We start from the raw sequence: 23,056 nt of genomic DNA, 5'->3' as shown, positions 1-23,056 counted from the left end.
GAATGCTGAGTTGCATCCAAAGAACACCATACCTACTGTAAAGCATGGGGTGGAAACATCATGCTTTGGGGCTGTTTTTCTGCAAAGGGACCAGGACGACTGATCCGTGTAAAGGAAAGAATGAATGGGGCCATGTATCGTGAGATTTTTAGTGAAAACCTCCTTCCATCAGCAAGGGCATTGAAGATGAAACGTGGCTGGGTCTTTCAGCATGACAATGATCCCAAACACACCGCCCGGGCAACGAAGGAGTGGCTTCGTAAGAAGCATTTCAAGGTCCTGGAGTGGCCTAGCCAGTCTCCAGATCTCAACCCCATAGAAAATCTTTGGAGGGAGTTGAAAGTCCGTGTTGCCCAGCGACAGCCCCAAAACATCACTGCTCTAGAGGAGATCTGCATGGAGGAATGGGCCAAAATACCAGCAACAGTGTGTGAAAACCTTGTGAAGACTTACAGAAAACGTTTGACCTGTGTCATTGCCAACAAAGGGTATATAACAAAGTATTGAGAAACTTTTGTTATTGACCAAATACTTATTTTCCACCATAATTTGTAAATAAATTCATTAAAAATCCTACAATGTGATTTTCAGGATTTTTTTTCCTCATTTTGTCTGTCATAGTTGACGTGTACCTATGATGAAAATTACAGGCCTCTCTCATCTTTTTAAGTGGGAGAACTTGCACAATTGGTGGCTGACTAAATACTTTTTCCCCCCACTGTAGGTAGATTATAAGTATTTCTTGGCAGGCTGAGGTTTAGCCGTTTCTCTCTGCCGTCACTAGTTTAGCCGGTCCTCGCTATTAATGTGGCTACTGTTTTGTTTGGCAAGCCAGCCCACACTTGTTTGACTGACACTATATCTCCGCTATTTCAGTAATGGGACTCGTGCTATTTGAGTAATTCAGCATGTAAACTATAGTGTCAACTACGAAGTTACATTCATATCAGCAGACTAATTTAGCTAGATCAAGTGCGTCTCTGAAGATAGAATGGGTTCTTCTTATCAGTGTCGAGCGTTGGTGAATAGTGGTGAGCATAGCTGCCTTCCAAGCAGTTGACCCGGGTTCGATTCCCGGCCAACGCAGATAATTTTGCCTTAGTTCCTTTTTGATGGAGGCTACATTTTGGTACCTGCGTCACAGCTATAATAAATAGGCTCGATACAAAGGATTACCAAGCAAACGTACCAATAATGTCTCTCAAATACTAGCTCCAATCTAAAAACATCTCCATCAAGCAATTAATTGAACAACACCTTGACTGCTCGTGTTGCACCTTTACTTGCCCCGTTTTATGCTCCCATTTGATTGGGCTTGCCTGTACTTAGTTTCAGATGTTGTAAAATAGCTCAATGGATGTTTTGATGCTGATGCTCCGTTGTGCTCCGCCCCCTCTTGAAACTCCGAGCTGACAGATACAGCTGACTTCCATCCTGAGTGCTAGGCACACGCTTCCATCGCATGAAGTCAAAGAGTCTCCTACGCACCATGGCATCGGACGAATTGGCGAGGAAACTGCAGCCCAGGATGGCCGCAGAGCAGGTTCCCCTATTCAACCCGTGTGCACCAGAGGAGACCCCGGTGAAACCGAGCGACCCTGTCCCTGAGCCGCAGGAAAAAGAGGTGGTGGTCGTTGTCAATGATGCCACATCGGAACTCACGGCGAAACTCACCCGGAGACTGGACATCAACGATGGGAACGCGGCGCCCAAGCAAGCCAAGGTGTTCAACCCTTACACGGAATTCAAAGAGTTCTCCCGCAAACAGATCAAAGACATGGAGAACATTTTCAAACGGTAGGCTTTATTTTTATTTGAATATCATTCTAATATCATTCTTGTGGCAATGGTTATAGCCTATTTTGTGACTTGACTTGATAAAGAGGTGTCCTTAGTTATGTCTGTAGGGGTGGCAGGGGAACAAAGTAACACCGGGTCAGTTGTACTGTAACAGTTTAATAACTCAAATTAGAAACAATTTAGAAAGATGTTATAAAATGTGATAATGCCTAATACGTTTAGTTTAAATCCATCAATTATTTGTTGTTTTATTGACACAAATGTGTAATTATACACATTATACTATTTTTTAAATAATAGACTTGTGGAACCATTCTCCATGTATCTAAATAATAATTGTTATTTTATTTTGTGGGGGGGGGGGGGGGGGGGGGTGTTCGTTGTAACACAGTACCTAAAATCGTAAATTAGACACATTCACATAATTATATAAAATGTCACTTCTTTATATCAAGATTAGCAGATAATACCTTAGAAAAATTACAAAAAAAGTCAAATTCAGACTTTTGAATGCTAAAAATATCTTATATAAAATATCTTAATTTTGGTTACTCCGTTTTTGGTCAATATGACATGCCTGAAAGATCAAATGGAAATATTTGTTGTCAATTTAGTGTATTATCATCGAAATATCAGTTTCAAATCATAATCATCATTTTTAAATTGTCCTTCATTTTTTACCATTGAAGACAGTGTTACATTTAACTCCTCAGCCTGTTACATTTCATCCCGCCTACTGTGTCAATTGTAACATTTGACTCCCGCCACTTTCGGTTGAATTGTAAAACTGGTATGTCCTAGAAATGTAGTTACAGTGTGTAATGGTAGTTGAGCTATGCATGTTGTTTGTATAAAAATATTATTCATCTAACATAAATAGCCTTTTCATAATAAGCAAAAGCCTAAAAGTGTTATTTTTTGTTCCCTGGACTCCACTATGCATGTTTTAAGAGATGAAGCCTATATATTATGTCGGAGACAACTACCTGACCACACAATTGACAAGGTGAACTGAGCTTAGTGACCTCTGTCTACTGCTTGTGGAGTTAAATTGTTGTGGAACTTCAGACTGAATGGTATTCATCTAGCCTTCAACACTTTCCATTTCTGTCATGAATAAATATTAATAATTCATCTCCCATATAGCTTACATGACAATAATTAATCTCTAGGTTGCTAGCCTAGTGTTATTGTTATTGTATAGGGCGAACCCCCCCCCCCCCCCTCTTTTCTCTACCTCTCATTTAATCCTCTCATAGACTACGTACTGTACAAACCTGGTGTGTGTGTGTGTGTGTGTGTGTGTGTGTGTGTGTGTGTGTGTGTGTGTGTGTGTGTGTGTGTGTGTGTAGCTAGAGCCTGCTTTGTCACTCCGGTCTCTGCAGCACCAACCCTTTAGGAAATTCATGGACCCAGCGGGGGGGGGGATGTGGGGCTATACTGGGCTTTACTGACATCCTCTGTACCAGGCCAGAATAATGTTTTCTCCTGGGCCAATGGAACTGTACAGTCCCCCATTGTGCTACTGTCTTTTTTTCACTGGAGGGACAAGGGCTGCTCTTCTCAAACACTGTGTCCCCAGTGACACCCCCTCTCCTGTGCGACAATGGCATCTTTGTGTGTGTGTGTGTGTGTGTGTGTGTGTGTGTGTGTGTGTGTGTGAGGGGTGTCCACTGACGAGAGGAGACCCTACTGTATACAGTGTTTCTCTGGCGAGGGAGAGAGAGAGGGGAGATTGAGACTGGACAGCGTCTGTGTGTGAGACTAGTAGTGTCCAGGTACTGTATTTGCTCAGAGCTATTGGGGAGACTACTTCAGAGCTATTCGGGAGACTACTTCAGAGCTATAGGGGAGCCTACTTCAGAGCTATAGGGGAGCCTACTTCAGAGCTATAGGGGAGCCTACTTCAGAGCTATAGGGGAGACTACTTCAGAGCTATTGGGGAGACTACTTCAGAGCTATAGGGGAGACTACTTCAGAGCTATAGGGGAGCCTACTTCAGAGCTATAGGGGAGCCTACTTCAGAGCTATAGGGGAGCCTACTTCAGAGCTATAGGGGAGCCTACTTCAGAGCTATAGGGGAGACTACTTCAGAGCTATTGGGGAGACTACTTCAGAGCTATAGGGGAGCCTACTTCAGAGCTATAGGGGAGCCTACTTCAGAGCTATAGGGGAGCCTACTTCAGAGCTATAGGGGAGCCTACTTCAGAGCTATAGGGGAGACTACTTCAGAGCTATAGGGGAGACTACTTCAGAGCTATAGGGGAGACTACCTCAGAGCTATAGGGGAGCCTACTTCAGAGCTATTGGGGAGCCTACTTCAGAGCTATTGGGGAGACTACTTCAGAGCTATAGGGGAGACTACTTCAGAGCTATAGGGGAGACTACTTCAGAGCTATAGGGGAGACTACTTACATTTCTGTTGGAGACATTGAACATGAGGACATTTTAATACTTTTGTTCCAGTTCATCTGTTCATCTAAAGCTTTGTAGCTACAGGTGCATGTGAAAACAGTGTAGAGAAGGATAATGATTGTTGGGTAGATGCAGTGACACTGCAGTTTTTCCAGGACTATGTATTTAAACTTGAGTTTTACATTTGAGTTTGACCTAATTTAGCTCTCAGCACAGTTGGAAAGGAAGACTCAGTAAGTAGAGGGGAAAATGGGTCACAGAGAGAGGGAGAGAGGAGGGGGGCTTGATATCACCCTCTTTCCTTAGGAGGACGTTGGGTTGATATAGTGAACTTACTTGAACACGCCTCTCATTGACAAACATGCACTTAGATGCACTCATGAAGAAACATTTAGTAAACGTGCCCCCCCCCCCTCTCTCTCTCTCTCTCTCTCTCTCTCTCTCTCTCTCTCTCTCTCTCTCTCTCTCTCTCTCTCTCTCTCACACACACACCCACACACACACTGCCCCAGATTCTCTTGTGTTGGTTGAATGTGTCCTCTATCTCCTTCGCCTCTGTTTTCTTCCATGAAGACCCCCCCCACCCCTCTCTCTCGCTCTTCATTCTCTATCTCTATGGCTTGCTCTCAAGCTGTCCTGCCCGGGGCAGGTTTTATCCATCTCTCCTATAGCCATCACTGGGGCACTTCCTAGACATATGTCCAGCCCGTGATAGACACGTGTTGCAGCATTACCCACCCAGGATAGACACATGTTGAGGCATTACCCATCCGTGATAGACACGTGTTGCAGCATTACCCACCCAGGATAGACACATGTTGAGGCATTATAGACACGTGTAGCTGCATTACCCACCCATGATAGACACGTGTAGCTGCATTACCCACCCGTGTCGTAAGTGTCATAAGTATAGACTGTCAAAGCTTTAGAGTTTGGTTTCTGTGCAATGCTCAGACCTTGATTATTAATTAGATCACAGTGAGTTGAAGTGCTGTAAAACCTCCATGTCCTTAGTTTATCCTATCTTCTCTCTGTAGGCTTTTCATTGGCTGAAGCGGAGAGGTCAGGTGTGCTGTCTTTGCCTGACTCATTATTTTCTGAGTGGACACTGCTTCCTTTATCTACCCAACCCCTGTTTCATCTCCCCCTGCTCTCCTTAGCTTTGCATGCAGGGTACTTGACCCTCTGACCTAGGCACTGGCGGGTAACCTAGATGTGGGTGAGACACATGCTCAGCGGGGGCAGTGGCCAGTCTGTCTGTGTCCTAAAGTGTTCTTGGATGCGGTCGTGGTGGCAGAGCCTAGCTGGGGTGAGGGCCAGGGAGGGGGCACTTTGGAATGTTCTAAGTGTGGGTAGGCTAGATTGAGGGCAGGGCTGGGGCCATTCCATCCTAAATTCTGCCCCTTCTCTCACCCCTTTACACTCTGCCTCACCCTATCATCTTTTGGTCTATCCCTCCTCACCCTCTCTCTCTTCCCTGATCCTGCCCCACTCACTCACCCACTTTCTCTGCATTCCAGAGGCCTTAACCCGTCCCTGCCTTTTAACTCTGCATAACTCGAACTCATCATCAACACTACACTCTTAGAAAAAAAGGTGCTATATAGAACCTAAAAGTGTTATTCGGCTGTCCCCATAAGAGAACCCTTTGAATAACCTTTTTGGTTCCAGGTAGAACCCTTTTGGTTCCAGGTAGTACCCTTTTGAGTTCCATGTAAAACCCTTTACACAGAGGGTTCTACATGGAACCCAAAATAGTTATACTTGGAACCAAAAATGGTTCTCCTATGGGGACAACAGAATAACCCTTTTGGAACCCTTTTTTCTAAGAGTGTAGTCACAATTCTGACTTTTGATTGAGTCACTGATCTAAAAACAGCCTCTGGTAACGTGTTAGTCACTGTGATTTCTGAGGGATGCATTACAGATGAGGATGTAGGCGCTATCAGCCGGCCCTTATCTGCTCCATCTTCACTCAGACACTAGAACGCCCTATAGCAGCAGGAGTGACCTGAATTACACTCCTGTTGAGAGAGAGGGAGGGAGAGAGAGAGAGAGAGAGAGAGATCCAAAAATACAGTGTCCATGCCAAAAGCCTTGGTATCTATAATTACCATACTGCAGGAAGTTAGCTGTGGGACAATAAGGCCTGACTATGGGCTGTGGCACCACTCCCTGACAAAGGAAGACATTCCACAATACTGTTGTTTTCTTGCAACGTCTCACTTTTGAGTTTTTCGATAGCCAAACAGCCTTTCAGTCTTATCTATTTTACGTCAAAGCTTTCGGCAGACTTTCGGTCGGTAGATTGTGGTAGAATGCTGGGGCTGGAATAGTAGCCCAGAGTAGTATTTTACTGATCATAGTACTCAAGTGCCTCTGACCAGGCAGGTTTTCTGTTCTTTCAGCATAACATGTTGTTGTTGTGAGATACTGACTTACCCCGCTGAGGAGCTGGACTAGGACCTGTCACTAAGCTGTGAAGTGAGTCCTGTACGTACAGGTGACAGTTGCTAAGCTGCTCTGGGGTCATCAGTTGCTGTGAACAGTTGTCATACTGGTCAGCTGTGGAGGGCCAAACGGAACCAGCTGTCCTAGAACACAGATGGCAGGAAATGTGTTGTGTGTGTGTGTGTGTGTGTGTGTGTGTGTGTGTGTGTGTGTGTGTTATGTGTGTGTGTGTAATGTGTGTGTGTGTGGGTGAGGGGCATGAATATGGTGAAAAGTAATTCAGCAGGCTTGACAGGGACACAAACAGGAATGAAGGTATTGGGTGCGTTACAGTATTGGGTGGATGTAGATTGATATTCAACAGGACAAAACGTGTTTCATTAGTGGTTGTATTCGTACCAAGGATTTATTTTGGGATGGATGTTTAGCGTTAGTAAAGCAATGTTTCCCTTTGAAGTGATGTGTGTGGGGTGGGGTTCAAATCAGTGGTCCTTTGTGCTACTGAGATGATGATATCTTTAGGCTGAATGTTAGGAAGTTAATAGTCCTAAATCAGGTTGTTTTGAAGGGAGGGGGTTTAGTTCCTAAGGCCTTTGAAGAGTTGGACTGAAACAATGACCTCTCTCTCTCTTTGGTCTCTGGTCTGACCAGATTACACTCCTACCATTCAGGTGTTGGCAGATAGGAGCACTTGTGTGTGTGTGTGTGAGTGTGTGTGTGTCTGTGTGAGAGAGAGTGTGTGTGTTTCCTCACTCACACCCAGATCCAGTGCCACTCGAACAGCTGTGTGACAGGATCTATAAATACTGTTGTGTCAGATAGACAGACAGACTCCTTGCATGCCATCTCACAAACACACACACACACACACACACACACACACACACACACACACACACACACACACACACACACTGCTACTCTATCTCAATCTCACTCAGTCATGTCTCTCTCTGTTTTTCAATTACTCCCTTGATCTGTTTATCTAGGACCCCCAACACCCTTGATTAATCTGTTGTGTGTCTGATGACAAATTATTGTGTGGTGTGTTTACTGTGATTTATTAGGGAAAGTTGGTGTTTGTGTGTGTCAGTCAAGCGCAGACAGCTGTCAGGGGACTGTCCGGTTAGTGTCAACCACCTGGATCACTATTCCCAACATCATACCTTTATCATAACATGTCTGTCTCTCCTGTGTGTGTGTGTGTGTGTGTTTAATGTCATTGGCAGGCTTAGGACCTGTATCTCTATGTCTAGATGTGGCAGTCTGGTCAGAATCAGGGTATAGATGCCTTTCACCACATTGGGCCTTTCAGCCAGTCTAGGCTGAACTTAGAAAGGTTTGGCACATATCTTACTAGAGCCATGAGGTTTTGCTGAGCATTTGACCTGACCATGAGAAACACCTCTAGTTGTTGGCTATATAACTATCTATGGCCATAGCTTTTGACCTTTATGACAGACTTTAAATGTTTCCTCTCCTGATAATTTAATGTGAGGTAGTGTAATGTCTGTGTACCTTCGTCTCTCAATAGCTATATGTAGACACACCTGTATGTAGATTTGACAGTGTTAAGGAGGGCTTCATAGAGTTGTGATGTTATAATGGAAGTTCATTGAGCTACCCTCCTCTCTCTGTAGTTTTGACGGTGGTAAGGACGGCTTCATAGACCTGATGGAGTTGAAGCTGATGATGGAGAAGCTGGGAGCGCCTCAGACCCACCTGGGCCTCAAGAACATGATCAAGGAGGTGGACGAGGACTTTGATGGCAAGCTGAGCTACAGAGAGGTGTGTGTACTGTACTGTCTACGTCCATGTCAATTTCCCTGTGTGTGTGTGTGTGTGCCTGAGTGAGTCAATGCCTCACAAGGCCTGTTAATTACAGTGTGTATGTTTTAACTGCAGTAACACATACAGTGCCTTCAGAAACTATTCACTCTCCTTGACTTTTTCCACATTTTGTTGTGTTACAACCTGAATTTAAAATTGATTACATTTAGATTTTTTTGTCACTGGCCTACACAAAATACCCGATAATGTGAAAGTGGAATTATGTTTTTGAAATGTTTACAAATGAATTAAAAATGAAAATCTCAAATGTCTTGAGTCAATAAGTATTCAACCCCTTTGTTATGGCAAGCATAAATAAGTTCAGGAGTAAAAATTTGCTTAATAAGTCACATAATAAGTTGCATGGACTCACTCTGTGTGTAATAATAATGTTTAACATGATTTTTGAATGACTACCTCATCTCTGTACCCCACACATACAATTATCTGTAAGGTCCCTCATTTGAACAGTGAATTTCAAACACAGATTCAACCACAAAGACCAGGGAGGTTTTCCAATGTCTCGCAAAGAAGGGCACCTATTGGTAGATGGGTAAAAAAAAAAAAAAGCAGACATTGAATATCCCTTTGAGCATGATGAAGTTTTTAATTACACTTTGGATGGTGTATCAATACACCCAGTCACTGCAAAGGTACAGGCGTCCTTCCTAACTCAGTTGCCGGAGAGGAAGGATACCACTCAGGGATTTCACCATGAGGCCAATGGTGACTTTAAAACAGTTACAGAGTTGAATGGCTGTGATAGGAGAAAACTGAGGATGTATCAACAACATTGTAGTTACTCCACAATACTAACCTAATTGACAGAGTGAAAAGAAGGAAGCCTGTACTCAATAAAAATATACCAAAACAGGCATCCTGTTTGAAACAAGGCACTAAAGTAATACTGCAAAAAAATGTGGCAGAACAATAAACTTTTTGTCCTGAATACAAAGTGTTATGTTTGGGGCAAATACAATACAACACATGACTGAGTACCACTCTCCATATTTTCAAGTATAGTGGTGGCTGCATCATGTTATGGGTATGCCTGTAATCGTTAAGGACTGGGGAGTTTTTCAGGACAAAAAATAAATGGAATGGAGCTAAGCACAGGCAAAATCCTAGAGGAAAACCTGGTTCAGTCTGCTTTTCACCAGACACTGGGAGATTAATTCACCTTTCAGCGGACAATAACCTAAAACATAAGGCCATATCTACACTGGAGTTGCTTACCAAGAAGACAGTGAATGTTCCTGAGTGGCCGAGTTACAGTTTTGACTTAAATCTACAAGAAAATCTATGGCAAGACCTGAAAATGGTGTCTAGCAATGATCAACAACCAATTTGACAGAGCTTGAAGAATTTTGGAAAGAATAATGTGTTAATGTTGCACAATCCAAGTGTGGAAAGCTTTTAAAGACTTACCCATAAAGACTCACAGCTGTAATCACTGCCAAAAAACAAAAACAAAGGTGCTTCTACAAAATATTGACTCAGGGGTGTGAATACTGTAAATGAGATATTTCTGCATTTCATTTTCAATAAATGTGCAAACATTTCTTAAAACATGTTTTCACTTTGTCATTATGGGGTATTGTCAAAATCCATTTTGAATTCAGGCTGTAACACAACAAAATGTGGAGAGAGAGAGAGAGAGAGAGAGAGAGAGAGAGAGAGGGAGGAAAAGGGCAACCAGTGGAGCACAAACACCATTGTAAATACAACCTATATTTATCTGTTTATTTATTTTCCCTTTCATACTTCAACTATTTGCACATTGTTACAACATTGCTAATAATATAACATTTGAAATGTCTATATTATTTAACAACTTTTGTGTGTATAATGTTTACTGTTAATTTTTTAAAAATGTATTTCCCTTGTTTATTTCCCTTTTATTTATTGTCTATTTCACTTGCTTTAGCAATGTAAACATATGTTTCCCATGCCAATAAAGCCCTTTGAATTGCATTGAATTTAGAGCGAAAGAAGCTGATTACAACAGGTAGAGCACACTTCTGCATGACTTATTTCATGGGAGGGGGCTGAGGCTATCTCCCCGTATCCCTCTTACTCCCCTCCCTCTCTCTTTTTCTCTTTCCTACCCCCTCCCTCGCCCTTGTTACTCCTCTCCCTCTCCCTCCTTATCTTTCCTACTTCCCTCTCTCTCTCCTTCTCTTTCCTACCCCCTCCCTCGCCCTTCTTACTCCTCTCCCTCTCCCTCCTTATCTTTCCTACTTCCCTCTCTCCCTCCTTATCTTTCCTACTTCCCTCTCTCTCTCCTTCTCTTTCCTACCCCCTCCCTCTCCCTTCTCCCTCATATTCCCCTCCCTCTCAATTCAATTTCAATTTAAGGGCTTTTATTGGCATGGGAAACGTATGTTAACATTGCCAAAGCAAGTGAAGTAGAGAGTAAACAAAAGTGAAATAATTTTTTTATATTAACAGTAAACATTACACTCAGAAATTCCAAAAGAATAAAGACATTTCAAATGTCATATTATGTACAGTGGGGAGAACAAGTATTTGATACACTGCCGATTTTGCAGGTTTTCCTACTTACAAAGCATGTAGAGGTCTGTAATTTTTATCATAGGTACACTTCAACTGTGAGAGACGGAATCTAAAATAAAAATCCAGGAAATCACATTGTATGATTTTTAAGTAATTAATTTGCATTTTATTGCATGACATAAGTATTTGATCACCTACCAACCAGTAAGAATTCCGGCTCTCACAGACCTGTTCGTTTTTCTTTAAGAAGCCCTCCTGTTCTCCACTCATTACCTGTATTAACTGCACCTGTTTGAACTCGTTACCTGTATAAAAGACACCTGCAAGATCTCACCTCGTGGGGCTTCAATGATCATGAGGAAGGTGAGGGATCAGCCCAGAACTACACGGCAGGACCTGGTCAATGACCTGAAGAGAGCTGGGTCCACAGTCTCAAAGAAAACCATTAGTAACACACTACGCCGTCATGGATTAAAATCCTGCAGTGCACGCAAGGTCCCCCTGCTCAAGCCAGCGCATGTCCAGGCCCATCTGAAGTTTGCCAATGACCATCTGGATGATCCAGAGGAGGAATGGGAGAAGGTCATGTGGTCTGATGAGACAAAAATATAGTTTTTTGGTCTAAACTCCACTCGCCGTGTTTGGAGGAAGAAGAAGGATGAGTACAACCCCAAGAACACCATCCCAACCGTGAAGCATGGAAGTGGAAACATCATTCTTTGGGGATGCTTTTCTGCAAAGGGGACAGGACAACTGCACCATATTGAGGGGAGGATGGATGGGGCGAGATCTTGGCCAACAACCTCCTTCCCTCAGTAAGAGCATTGAAGATGGGTCGTGGCTGGGTCTTCCAGCATGAAAACGACCCGAAACACACAGCCAGGGCAACTAAGGAGTGGCTCCATAAGAAGGATCTCAAGGTCCTGGAGTGGCCTAGCCAGTCTCCAGACCTGAATCCAATAGAAAATCTTTGGAGGGAGCTTAAAGTCCGTATTGCCCAGCGACAGCCCCGAAACCTGAAGGATCTGGAGAAAGTCTGTATGGAGGAGTGGGCCAAAATCCCTGCTGCAGTGTGTGCAAACCTGGTCAAGACCTACAGGAAACGTATGATCTCTGTAATTGCAAACAAAGGTTTCTGTACCAAATATTAAGTTCTGCTTTTCTGATGTATCAAATACTTATGTCATGCAACAAAATGCAAATTAATTACTTACAAATCATACAATGTGATTTTCAGTGTATCAAATACTTGTTCTCCCCACTGTATGTTTTTGGTTGGATAGGTTTCTCAATTTCTTTCTTAGGTTTTTGCATTCTTCATCAAACCATTTGTCACTGTTGTTACTTTTCTTCGGTTTTCTGTTAGATATTTTTAGATTTGATAGGGAAGCTGAGAGGTTAGTGGAACATTTTGTCCAGGAAGTTGTCTAAAAGGGATTGAATTTGTTGTTGCCTAATTGTTTTTTGGTAGGTTTCGACACTACTTTCCTTCCATCTATAGCATTTCTTAATATTATTCAGTTCCTTTGGCTTTGACGCCTCATGATTGAGTATTGCTCTGTTCAAGTAGACCAGGGTTCTTCAATTCCGGTCCTGGAGGGCCGAAACAATTCTGTTTTTTATTTCTACCTGGTAGTTAATTGCACTCACCTGGTGTCCCAGGTCTGAATTAGCCCCTGATTAGAAGGAGAGGATGAAAAACAGAGGTGTTTTGGCCCTCCAGGTCCGGAATTGAAGAACCCTGAAGTAGACTGTGATTTTGCTGTGGTCTGATAGGGGTGTCAGTGGGCTGACTGTGAATGCTCTGAGAGACTCTGCGTTGAGGTCAGTGATAAAGTAGTCTACAGTACTACTGCCAAGAGATGAGCTATAGGTGTACCTACCATAGGAGTCCCCTCGAAGCCTACCATTGACTATGTACATACCCAGTGTGCGACAGAGCTGCAGGAGTTGTGACCCGTTAATGTTGGTTATGTTGTCGTAGTTGTGCCTAGGGGGGCATATTGGGGAGGGAATGCTGTCACCTCCAGGTAGGTGTTTGTCCCCCTGTGTGCTGAGGGTGTCAGGTTCTTGTCCAGTTCTGGCATTTAGGTCGCCACAGACTAGTACATGTCCCTGGGTCTGGAAATGATTGATTTCCCCCTCCAGGATGGAGAAGCTGTCTTCATTAAAGTATGGGGATTCTAGTGGGGGGATATAGGTAGCACACAGGAGGACATTTTTCTCTGTTGAGATAATTTCCTTTTGAATTTCTAGCCAAATGTAAAATGTTCCTGTTTTGATTAATTTAATAGAGTGAGTTAGGTCTGCTCTATACCAAATTAGCATGCCCCCTGAGTCCCTTCCCTGTTTCACACCTGGTAGTTTGGTGGATGGGACTACCAGCTCTCTTTAACCTAGAGGGCAACCAGTGGGTCCGTCTCCTCTATACCATGTTTCTTGTAGGATGACAATGTCTTTATTTCCGATTTCTTTGGTGAAGTCCAGGTTCCTGCTCTTTAGGCCAAAGGCAGATGGCCTCAGGCCTTGGATATTCCAGGATGAAATAGTGAAGGCTTTGTGTTCCATAAAGTGTCTAATGTTGTTGGTCGTGTGGTTTGGCCTCAGGCCAGAAATTGTGAGCAGAGCCTGCTGAGCATCTGGTACATGCCATTGTCTTGGGCTAGTGTAAGAGTGGGGGTTGGGCCTGTTTGCCTGCTCACAGCCTGGGCGTATGTGTGACTTTCATGTTGAGGCCCCCTTTAGGGTCCGGGCGAAGGTGGGCACTGCTGCCTTGTATAGGTGGACCTGGTCGTAAAGGCTGTTCACGTCCAGGGTGGAGTGGTGGGCCAGGTAGACATTTGGTTTTGAGGCACAGTCACGGGAAATACTTGCGTTTACCTGCTGTATGGTAGTAGGGTTGAAATATTTTCGTGGTAGCAGGGTTGAGATAGCCACTTGTGCGTTGGGGAAAGTAGAATAAGCTTTTTCTATCACTCCCTTGAGTACTGTGGCCACCCTTTCCTGCTGTGTTCTCAGGTCGTTTGTGCCTGTGTGTATTATTATGTGGCTGGGTGATCCTAGTTGGTCCTCAGACAGAAGGTCTAGGGCGCGCTGGGTGTTTGGACACCAGAGTTTAGACACTGTGTGTTTGGGGAAAAGTTTATTTTATTTTATGTATTTCCCGTTTGAGTCCATAAGGAATACAATCTGTGGCTTGTGTATGTCTTCAGTGGGTGTGGGGGGGTCGTCATGAGGACTATCAGGGTGTCTGACAGGGGGGTTGCTCAGAGGTGTTGGGGTCCCCAGGGCTTGGGGTTCTTCATTTGTTTGTCAGGCTGTGATGTCGAGGCTATGGTCAGGGTCTAGGGTGTACTGTTCTGCTGCTGTGTCGAGACTTTGGTCAGAATCTGAGGTGGGCTGTTCTGCTGGCTTCTCTGCGGGGGTGGCCAGCTCGCTAATGAGTTGTTCTCTGTCACCCGACATCGTTCTCACCTTCTCCTCCAGCACTCTGATCCTCTCCTGTAGTGCTCTGTTCTTCTCCTGCTCCTGCTCTTTCTCCTGTTGATGTTGTCTCACCACAGTCCAGAGTGCAGATAAGTCTCTCTCCACCTCCAGCTCTTCAGGTCTAGTTAAGGGGGTGTTGTTGTGCTGAACTGTTGTCTGGGTCTGCGCTGACTGGAGTGTAATCACCTGCTGTTCCAGCACCACCTGCCTTACCTCCAGCTGGGTGAATGTATCCTTCATTTCAATGAGGGAGTAGTACTCTGTGCTGGGAAGTTGACTTTCTGCTTGGGGTTGCTCGTCTGTGGGGTTATTTATTGAAAAGGTCTGGTCTGACCCGCTCGGGGTGGGGGTATCTTTCTCAAGGGAGAGCTTCTCCTGCTGAGCTATTTCTTTGATTAGGTAAAAGTCCAGCTGGAACTGTTTGGTGTTGCCCTGGACCAATACTGTTCCAGATTTATAGAGATTTATATTAGCTGACTCAGAGTCCTCATTGTCTAGTATCCTGAGTTTCCACCCATCGCTAACACCCCCCCCCCCTCTTAACAGAGGGGTAGTGTGCTAGTATAGCACTGTGCCATGCCTGGGGATGGTCTGTGTGGAAGATAAGGTTGCTTATGTTCCATTTTTATAAAAGTCAGCAAAAAGTGTCTCCTGATTTCCCATAGGGAGCTTCATTTTGTACTCTTCGTGTCTTATCATTCTTTACATACAGGGGGTACTGTCTTTTAATTACCTCTGAACAGCGGGAGGGTGCTTCTAAGGCCTTTCCATTTGGTTGGGGTAGACTGTGCGACTCTCCTGCCATTGTTGGGCTCAAGGGCTTTGACACCTCTCACTTCACACATCAGTACTAATTGAAGTTGTATCTCTTTGTACTAGCAAGCTTGGTAGCCTTAGCATTCAGTCCTTATAAAGTAAAATATATCATTGTAATGTATTTTTCTTCTTGGTTTTTGAAAGTAAAAAATTGTTTCAGACTAAACATTACTCACTCAGTTGCAGGTTGGATGGTGTTTTCAGGTTTCTGTTTGTTTGCCAGAGCATTTGCTGTATAGTTTGGGAATAGTAATCCTTGGTAGTAGAAAGCCTTCCAGGTAATTCCGTCCAAAATCAAGTTGTAGGTTTGGAGTTTTGGTTTGGAATGAAGGTTATGTTGTGGAGGGTAGCATCCTGTATATGTCCCTGCCAAAAAAATCTAAGTTTATCTAACTCTAAATCTATATTTTTTGTAAAAACATGCTGGAAAATGCAGGAGCAATGTCTTTGAGCTCTCTCTTTCTCTCTTGGGTCTCTCTCTCTGCATCTTTCCTACCCCCTCTCTCGTTCTCTCTCACACACTCACAGGGTATAACAGGTGATAGGGGCAGCTGAACAGAGATACAAAGACTCTGTTGTGTTTCAGCTCTGAGGTATTGACTAAAGCCAAATGCTTGCTTCTCTTTGCCTCTCATTCTCCTGATTGGAGTAGCAGGGTTCCACACAGACATATCCCATTACACAGCACAGTCCCCCTAGGACCACTGGTGGTCAGGCTAGATGGAGAATTCTATCACCCCTCTGAGCCTGGTTCCTCTCTAGGTGTCTTCCTAGGTTCCTGCCTTTCTAGGGAGTTTTCCCTAGCCACTCTGCTTCTGCATCTGAATTGCTTGCGCTTTGTGGTTTTAGGCTGGGTATCAGTATAGTACTTTGTGACAACTGCTGACGTAAAAAGGGCTTTATAAAATTTGGTTGATTGATATCAGGTCGCTACACCAAGGTCGCATACAGAAATCACTTCTCATAGGAGGACAGTTCTGACACTAAACCCACAGACATGAACAGTTGTTATCACGTCTATATGATGTTATCCAGGCTCTGCTGTAGCCGGCCGCAACCGGGAGACCAATGGGGCGGCGCACAATTGGCCCAGCGTCGTCCAGGGTATGGGAAGGGAATGGCAGGCAGGGAGGTAGCTCAGTTGATGGAGCATGGCGTTTGCAACGCCAGGGTTGTGGGTTCGTTTCCCACGGGGGGCCAGTATGAAAATAATAATATATGCACTAACTGTAAGTCGCTCTGGATAAAAGCATCAGCTAAATGACGTAAATGTAAATGTAAAATGTTATGATATTAGAAGGAACCGTTATCACTTCTATATGATGTTATGATATTAGAAGGAACCGTTATCACTTCTATATGATGTTATGTTATTAGAAGGAACCGTTATCACTTCTATATGATGTTATGATATTAGAAGGAACCGTTATCACTTCTATATGATGTTATGATATTAGAAGGAACCGTTATCACTTCTATATGATGTTATGATATTAGAAGGAACCATTATCACTTCTATATGATGTTATGTTATTAGAAGGAACCGTTATCACTTCTATATGATGTTATGTTATTAGAAGGAACCATTATCACTTCTATATGATGTTATGTTATTAGAAGGAACCGTTATCACTTCTATATGATGTTATGATATTAGAAGGAACAGTTATCACTTCTATATGATGTTATGATATTAGAAGGAACCATTATCACTTCTATATGATGTTATGTTATTAGAAGGAACCGTTATCACTTCTATATGATGTTATGTTATTAGAAGGAACCATTATCACTTCTATATGATGTTATTGTTATTAGAAGGAACCATTATCACTTCTATATGATGTTATGATATTAGAATAAACAGTTATCACTTCTATATGATGTTATGATATTAGAAGGAACAGTTATCACTTCTATATGATGTTATGATATTAGAAGGAACCGTTATCACTTCTATATGATGTTATGATATTAGAAGGAACCATTATCACTTCTATATGATGTTATGTTATTAGAAGGAACCGTTATCACTTCTATATGATGTTATTGTTATTAGAAGGAACCATTATCACTTCTATATGATGTTATGATATTAGAAGGAACAGTTATCACTTCTATATGATGTTATGATATTAGAAGGAACAGTTATCACTTCTATATGATGTTATGATATTAGAAGGAACAGTTATCACTTCTATATGATGTTATGTTATTAGAAGGAACCATTATCACTTCTATATGATGTTATGATATTAGAAGGATCCATTATCACTTCTATGTGATGTTATGATATTAGAAGGAATCGTTATCACTTCTATATGATGTTATGATATTAGAAGGAACCATTATCACTTCTATATGATGTTATGATATTAGAAGGAACCGTTATCACTTCTATATGATGTTATGTTATTAGAAGGAACCATTATCACTTCTATATGATGTTATGATATTAGAAGGAACCATTATCACTTCTATATGATGTTATGTTATTAGAAGGAACCGTTATCACTTCTATATGATGTTATGATATTAGAAGGAACAGTTATCACTTCTATATGATGTTATGATATTAGAAGGAACCATTATCACTTCTATATGATGTTATGTTATTAGAAGGAACCGTTATCACTTCTATATGATGTTATGTTATTAGAAGGAACCATTATCACTTCTATATGATGTTATGTTATTAGAAGGAACCGTTATCACTTCTATATGATGTTATGATATTAGAAGGAACAGTTATCACTTCTATATGATGTTATGATATTAGAAGGAACCATTATCACTTCTATATGATGTTATGTTATTAGAAGGAACCGTTATCACTTCTATATGATGTTATGTTATTAGAAGGAACCATTATCACTTCTATATGATGTTATGATATTAGAATAAACAGTTATCACTTCTATATGATGTTATGATATTAGAAGGAACAGTTATCACTTCTATATGATGTTATGATATTAGAAGGAACCGTTATCACTTCTATATGATGTTATGATATTAGAAGGAACCATTATCACTTCTATATGATGTTATGTTATTAGAAGGAACCGTTATCACTTCTATATGATGTTATTGTTATTAGAAGGAACCATTATCACTTCTATATGATGTTATGATATTAGAAGGAACAGTTATCACTTCTATATGATGTTATGATATTAGAAGGAACAGTTATCACTTCTATATGATGTTATGATATTAGAAGGAACAGTTATCACTTCTATATGATGTTATGTTATTAGAAGGAACCATTATCACTTCTATAAGATGTTATGATATTAGAAGGATCCATTATCACTTCTATGTGATGTTATGATATTAGAAGGAATCGTTATCACTTCTATATGATGTTATGATATTAGAAGGAACCATTATCACTTCTATATGATGTTATGATATTAGAAGGAACCGTTATCACTTCTATATGATGTTATGTTATTAGAAGGAACCATTATCACTTCTATATGATGTTATGATATTAGAAGGAACCGTTATCACTTCTATATGATGTTATGATATTAGAAGGAACAGTTATCACTTCTATATGATGTTATGATATTAGAAGGAACAGTTATCACTTCTATATGATGTTATGATATTAGAAGGAACAGTTATCACTTCTATATGATGTTATGTTATTAGAAGGAACCATTATCACTTCTATATGATGTTATGATATTAGAAGGATCCATTATCACTTCTATGTGATGTTATGATATTAGAAGGAACCGTTATCACTTCTAAATTATATGATGTTATTTTAATAGAAGGAACCGTTATCACTTCTATATGATGTTATGATATTAGAAGGAACCGTTATCACTTCTATATGATGTTATGATATTAGAAGGAACCGTTATCACTTCTATATGATGTTATGATATTAGACTGTTAGGTAATTATTGGTGTTGTGAAGCTTTGTAGGGATTGCAAGTTATGACATACAATTGTTGTGGCAGTACATTAAATGTAGGACCCTATATTTGGCAAAAAATCACTTCGTAGCTGTTTTTAGAGCAACAAAAATAAACTATGACCTACAATAACATCTTCTGTTTATTTCACAATGTGCAGGGCACTGTAATAAGGGAGTACAGTGAGGGAAAAAAGTATTTGATCCCCTGCTGATTTTGTACGTTTGCCCACTGACAAAGAAATGATCAGTCTATAATTTTAATGGTAGGTTTATTTGAACAGTGAGAGACAGAAAAACCAAACAAAAATCCAGAAAAACGCATGTCAAAAATGTTATAAATTGATTTGCATTTTAATGAGGGAAATAAGTATTTGACCCCCTCTCAATCAGAAAGATTTCTGGCTCACAGGTGTCTTTTATACAGGTAACGAGCTGAGATTAGGAGCACACTCTTAAAGGGAGTGCTCCTAATCTCAGCTTGTTACCTGTTTAAAAGACACCTGTCCACAGAAGCAATCAATCAATCAGATTCCAAACACTCCACCATGGCCAAGACCAAAGAGCTCTCCAAGGATGTCAGGGACAAGATTGTAGACCTACACAAGGCTGGAATGGGCTACAAGACCATCGCCAAGCAGCTTGGTGAGAAGGTGACAACAGTTGGTGCGATTATTCGCAAATGGAAGAAACACAAAAGAACTGTCAATCTCCCTCGGCCTGGGGCTCCATGCAAGATCTCACCTCGTGGAGTTGCAATGATCATGAGAACGGTGAGGAATCAGCCCAGAACTACACGGGAGGATCTTGTCAATGATCTCAAGGCAGCTGGGACCATATACACCAAGAAAACAATTGGTAACACACTAAGCCGTGAAGGACTGAAATCCTGCAGCGCCCGCAAGGTCCCCCTGCTCAAGAAAGCACAAATACAGGCCCGTCTGAAGTATGCCAATGAACATCTGAATGATTCAGAGGAGAACTGGGTGAAAGTGTTGTGGTCAGATGAGACCAAAATCGAGCCCTTTGGCATCAACTCAACTCACCGTGTTTGGAGAAGGAGGAATGCTGCCTATGACCCCAAGAACACCATCCCCACCGTCAAACGTGGAGGTGGAAACATTAAAATGCAAATCAATTTCTAAAATTTTTGACATGCGTTTTTCTGGATTTTGTTGTTGTTATTCTGTCTCTCACTGTTCAAATAAACCTACCATTAAAATGATAGACTGATCATGTCTTTGTCAGTGGGCAAACGTACAAAATCAGCAGGGGATCAAATACTTTTTTCCCTCACTGTATATATTCTACAATCTACTGACCTAAAAAGTATAGATATGTGTAGTTCTGTCTGAGCCTCTCTCACCCACCCTGATGTTTTCCTCTCTCCTCCAGTTCCTGCTGATCTTCAGGCGAGCAGCAGCAGGCGAGCTGCAGGAGGAGAGTGGTCTGATGGCTCTGGCCAGACTGTCTGAGATAGACGTCTCCACAGAGGGAGTCATGGGGGCACGGGACTTCTTCGAGGCTAAGGTAGGAATGGGATAGAGGAAGAGGAGAGAGAGAGTATGTGTGTGTGTGTGTGTGTGTGTGTGTGTGTGAAAAGGGTTGGTTATGTGTCAACGTTATAGAATCAATGCCCATGACGAACCAGGGTGATTGGACAAGGGGAGGGTGTGTGATGTGTGTTAAGTGTCCCAGATGTATAGTTGTGAAGACTTGAGGAAATACAGGTCACAGTATACGGGTCACAAGCACTCAGCTAATGACAAAGCAAAAACAGGTTTTTAGAAATTTTTGCAAATGTATTAATAATAAAAGAACTGATATCTTATTTACATAAGTATTCAGACCCTTTACTCAGTATGCATATGCAAAAATGTTGAAAAACATGATTTCTCTTTGTCATTATGGGGTATTGTATGTAGATTGATGAGGAAAACAATTAATTTAATCAATTTTAGAATAAGGCTGTAATGTAACAAAATGTGGAAGAAGTCAAAGGTCTGAATACTTTCCAAATGCACTGTATAATCCCTTGCTGTACTGTAGATCTAATAGTGTGTTGTATGGTGCAGGTGCAGGCTCTGAAGGTGGGCAGTAAGTTTGAGGCTGAGATCCGAGAGGAGCAGGAGGAACAGAAGAGACAGGCGCTGGATATGAAACAGAGGCGGGCTGCCTTCAAAGAGCTGCAGTCTGCCTTCTGCTCCTAATACAGTACACACACACACACACTAAAACACACACACACACACACTAAAACACACACACACACACACACACACACTAAAACACACACACACACACTAAAACACACGCACACACTAAAACACACGCACACACTAAAACACACACACACACACACTAAAACACACACACACACTAAAACACAGACACACACTAAAACACAGACACACACTAAAACATGCATGATCACACGCATACTCACTTGCACAGAAAAGGAGGATTTAAAGCAGTTCCATAGCTTCCCTGAATACACAAATAATAATATTTTATTGAATAATGAAAGATTGATATTAAGGTTATTGTTATGATATGACTATTATGATTGATTGTTGTTATTATTGTTCTAATAAAAATGATTATACAGAATATTCTCACTTATTTTAAAACAGTGAGGTCATACCTATTTGAAGAAAATTGATTTTTCTATTTGCCATCAATAATTTAATTGTTTAATGTTTGATGTACATTACAGAAAAGGTTATGTGGAGCAATGTATTGACCAATTTATGTGTAGAAGGCAAAGGAATGTTAAAATACCTGTCTGTTGAAACCTTTAAAAATCACTCTGTGAATCTACGTTTTTGCTATTGGCATATTGTAGGTGGTGTTGTTATACTGAATATTGACCTGTAATCCATGTTTGTTTAATTTCTAGAAACATACCATCATGTAGCAATGTAGCATTATGTTTTCTTATGTGTTCTGAAATTAAAAGGAAATGGATGTATTGTATTTTTCCATAAATTAAACAATGGTAATCACAATCTGTGTGTTTCTCAATAATGTGTGTATTCTAGTGATGTCATATCATTTGCTGGTCTGATAAGTTTAAACAGCTGTCGTACAGTACCGGTAAGGAAAGACAGGAGGCCGCATGGTAGCAAGGCTGACTTGATGTACAGTGCATTCGGAAAGTATTCAGACCCCTTGACTTTTTCCACATTTTGTTTCATTACAGCCTTATTCTAAAATGGATAAATGTTTATTTTATTTTTAAATGTCCTCATCAATCTACACACAATACCCCATAATGAATACTTATGTAAATAAGGTATTTCTGTTTTAAATTTTTTATACATTTGCAAAAATGTCTAAAAACCTGTTTTTGCTTTGTGATTATGGGGTATTGTGTGTAGATTGATGAGATTGGTTTAATGTAATCAATTTTAGAGGCTGTAACGTAACAAAATATGGAAAAAGTCAAGGTGTCTGAATACTTTCCGAATGCACTGTAGTAACAGGAGGCAAAATGGAAGAGAGGCTGGCTTGATATAGTAACGTACACACCCAGCTGGAATACTATCGCCATACAGGATTACATTCTGTAGGCAATTGCCATCCACATTCAACATGTATAGAATATTATGTGTTATTGTGAGAGATCCTGTGAAATGAAGTATGAGAAAGTATGAACAAGTAATGTTTCTGTATTTGAATTGTTCAGAAAATATTATTTTATTTCATGTAATGTACACTGTACAAGCCATTGGAACATGTATTATGTCACAATAAGATTTAATCTCTGAAAATCAGGGCTTTCTTTCCATAACATTATTTCCATTTACT

At 41.3% G+C, this 23,056-nt stretch overlaps 1 protein-coding gene across 1 annotated transcript; it reads left to right on the top strand.

Annotated features, from left to right (window-relative positions):
• Positions 1-1,450: 1,450 nt before the first annotated feature.
• LOC311114715 (EF-hand domain-containing protein D2-like) lies at positions 1,451-22,252 on the top strand. The gene is made up of 4 exons (XM_084189950.1): positions 1,451-1,797; positions 8,307-8,454; positions 20,642-20,776; positions 21,322-22,252. Exons 1-4 carry the CDS (start codon positions 1,463-1,465, stop codon positions 21,454-21,456), a joined length of 753 nt encoding a protein of 250 aa, XP_084046076.1. The 5' UTR covers positions 1,451-1,462; the 3' UTR covers positions 21,457-22,252.
• Positions 22,253-23,056: the final 804 nt, after the last annotated feature.

This window comes from Coregonus lavaretus (genome assembly GCF_964263955.1).
Source record: "Coregonus lavaretus genome assembly, contig: HAP1_SCAFFOLD_358, whole genome shotgun sequence".
NCBI lineage: Eukaryota > Metazoa > Chordata > Actinopteri > Salmoniformes > Salmonidae > Coregonus > Coregonus lavaretus.
Note: the sequence above shows the minus strand (reverse complement) of the source record. Positions and strands in the feature narration are given on the sequence as shown.

Coding starts and splice junctions, on each gene's coding strand:
- LOC311114715 (XM_084189950.1), top strand. CDS start 1,463: ATGAAGTCAAAGAGTCTCCTACGCACCATGGCATCGGACGAATTGGCG. Junction 8,455..20,641: donor GCAAGCTGAGCTACAGAGAG/GTGTGTGTACTG, acceptor TCTCTCCTCCAG/TTCCTGCTGATCTTCAGGCG. Junction 20,777..21,321: donor GGGACTTCTTCGAGGCTAAG/GTAGGAATGGGA, acceptor TGTATGGTGCAG/GTGCAGGCTCTGAAGGTGGG.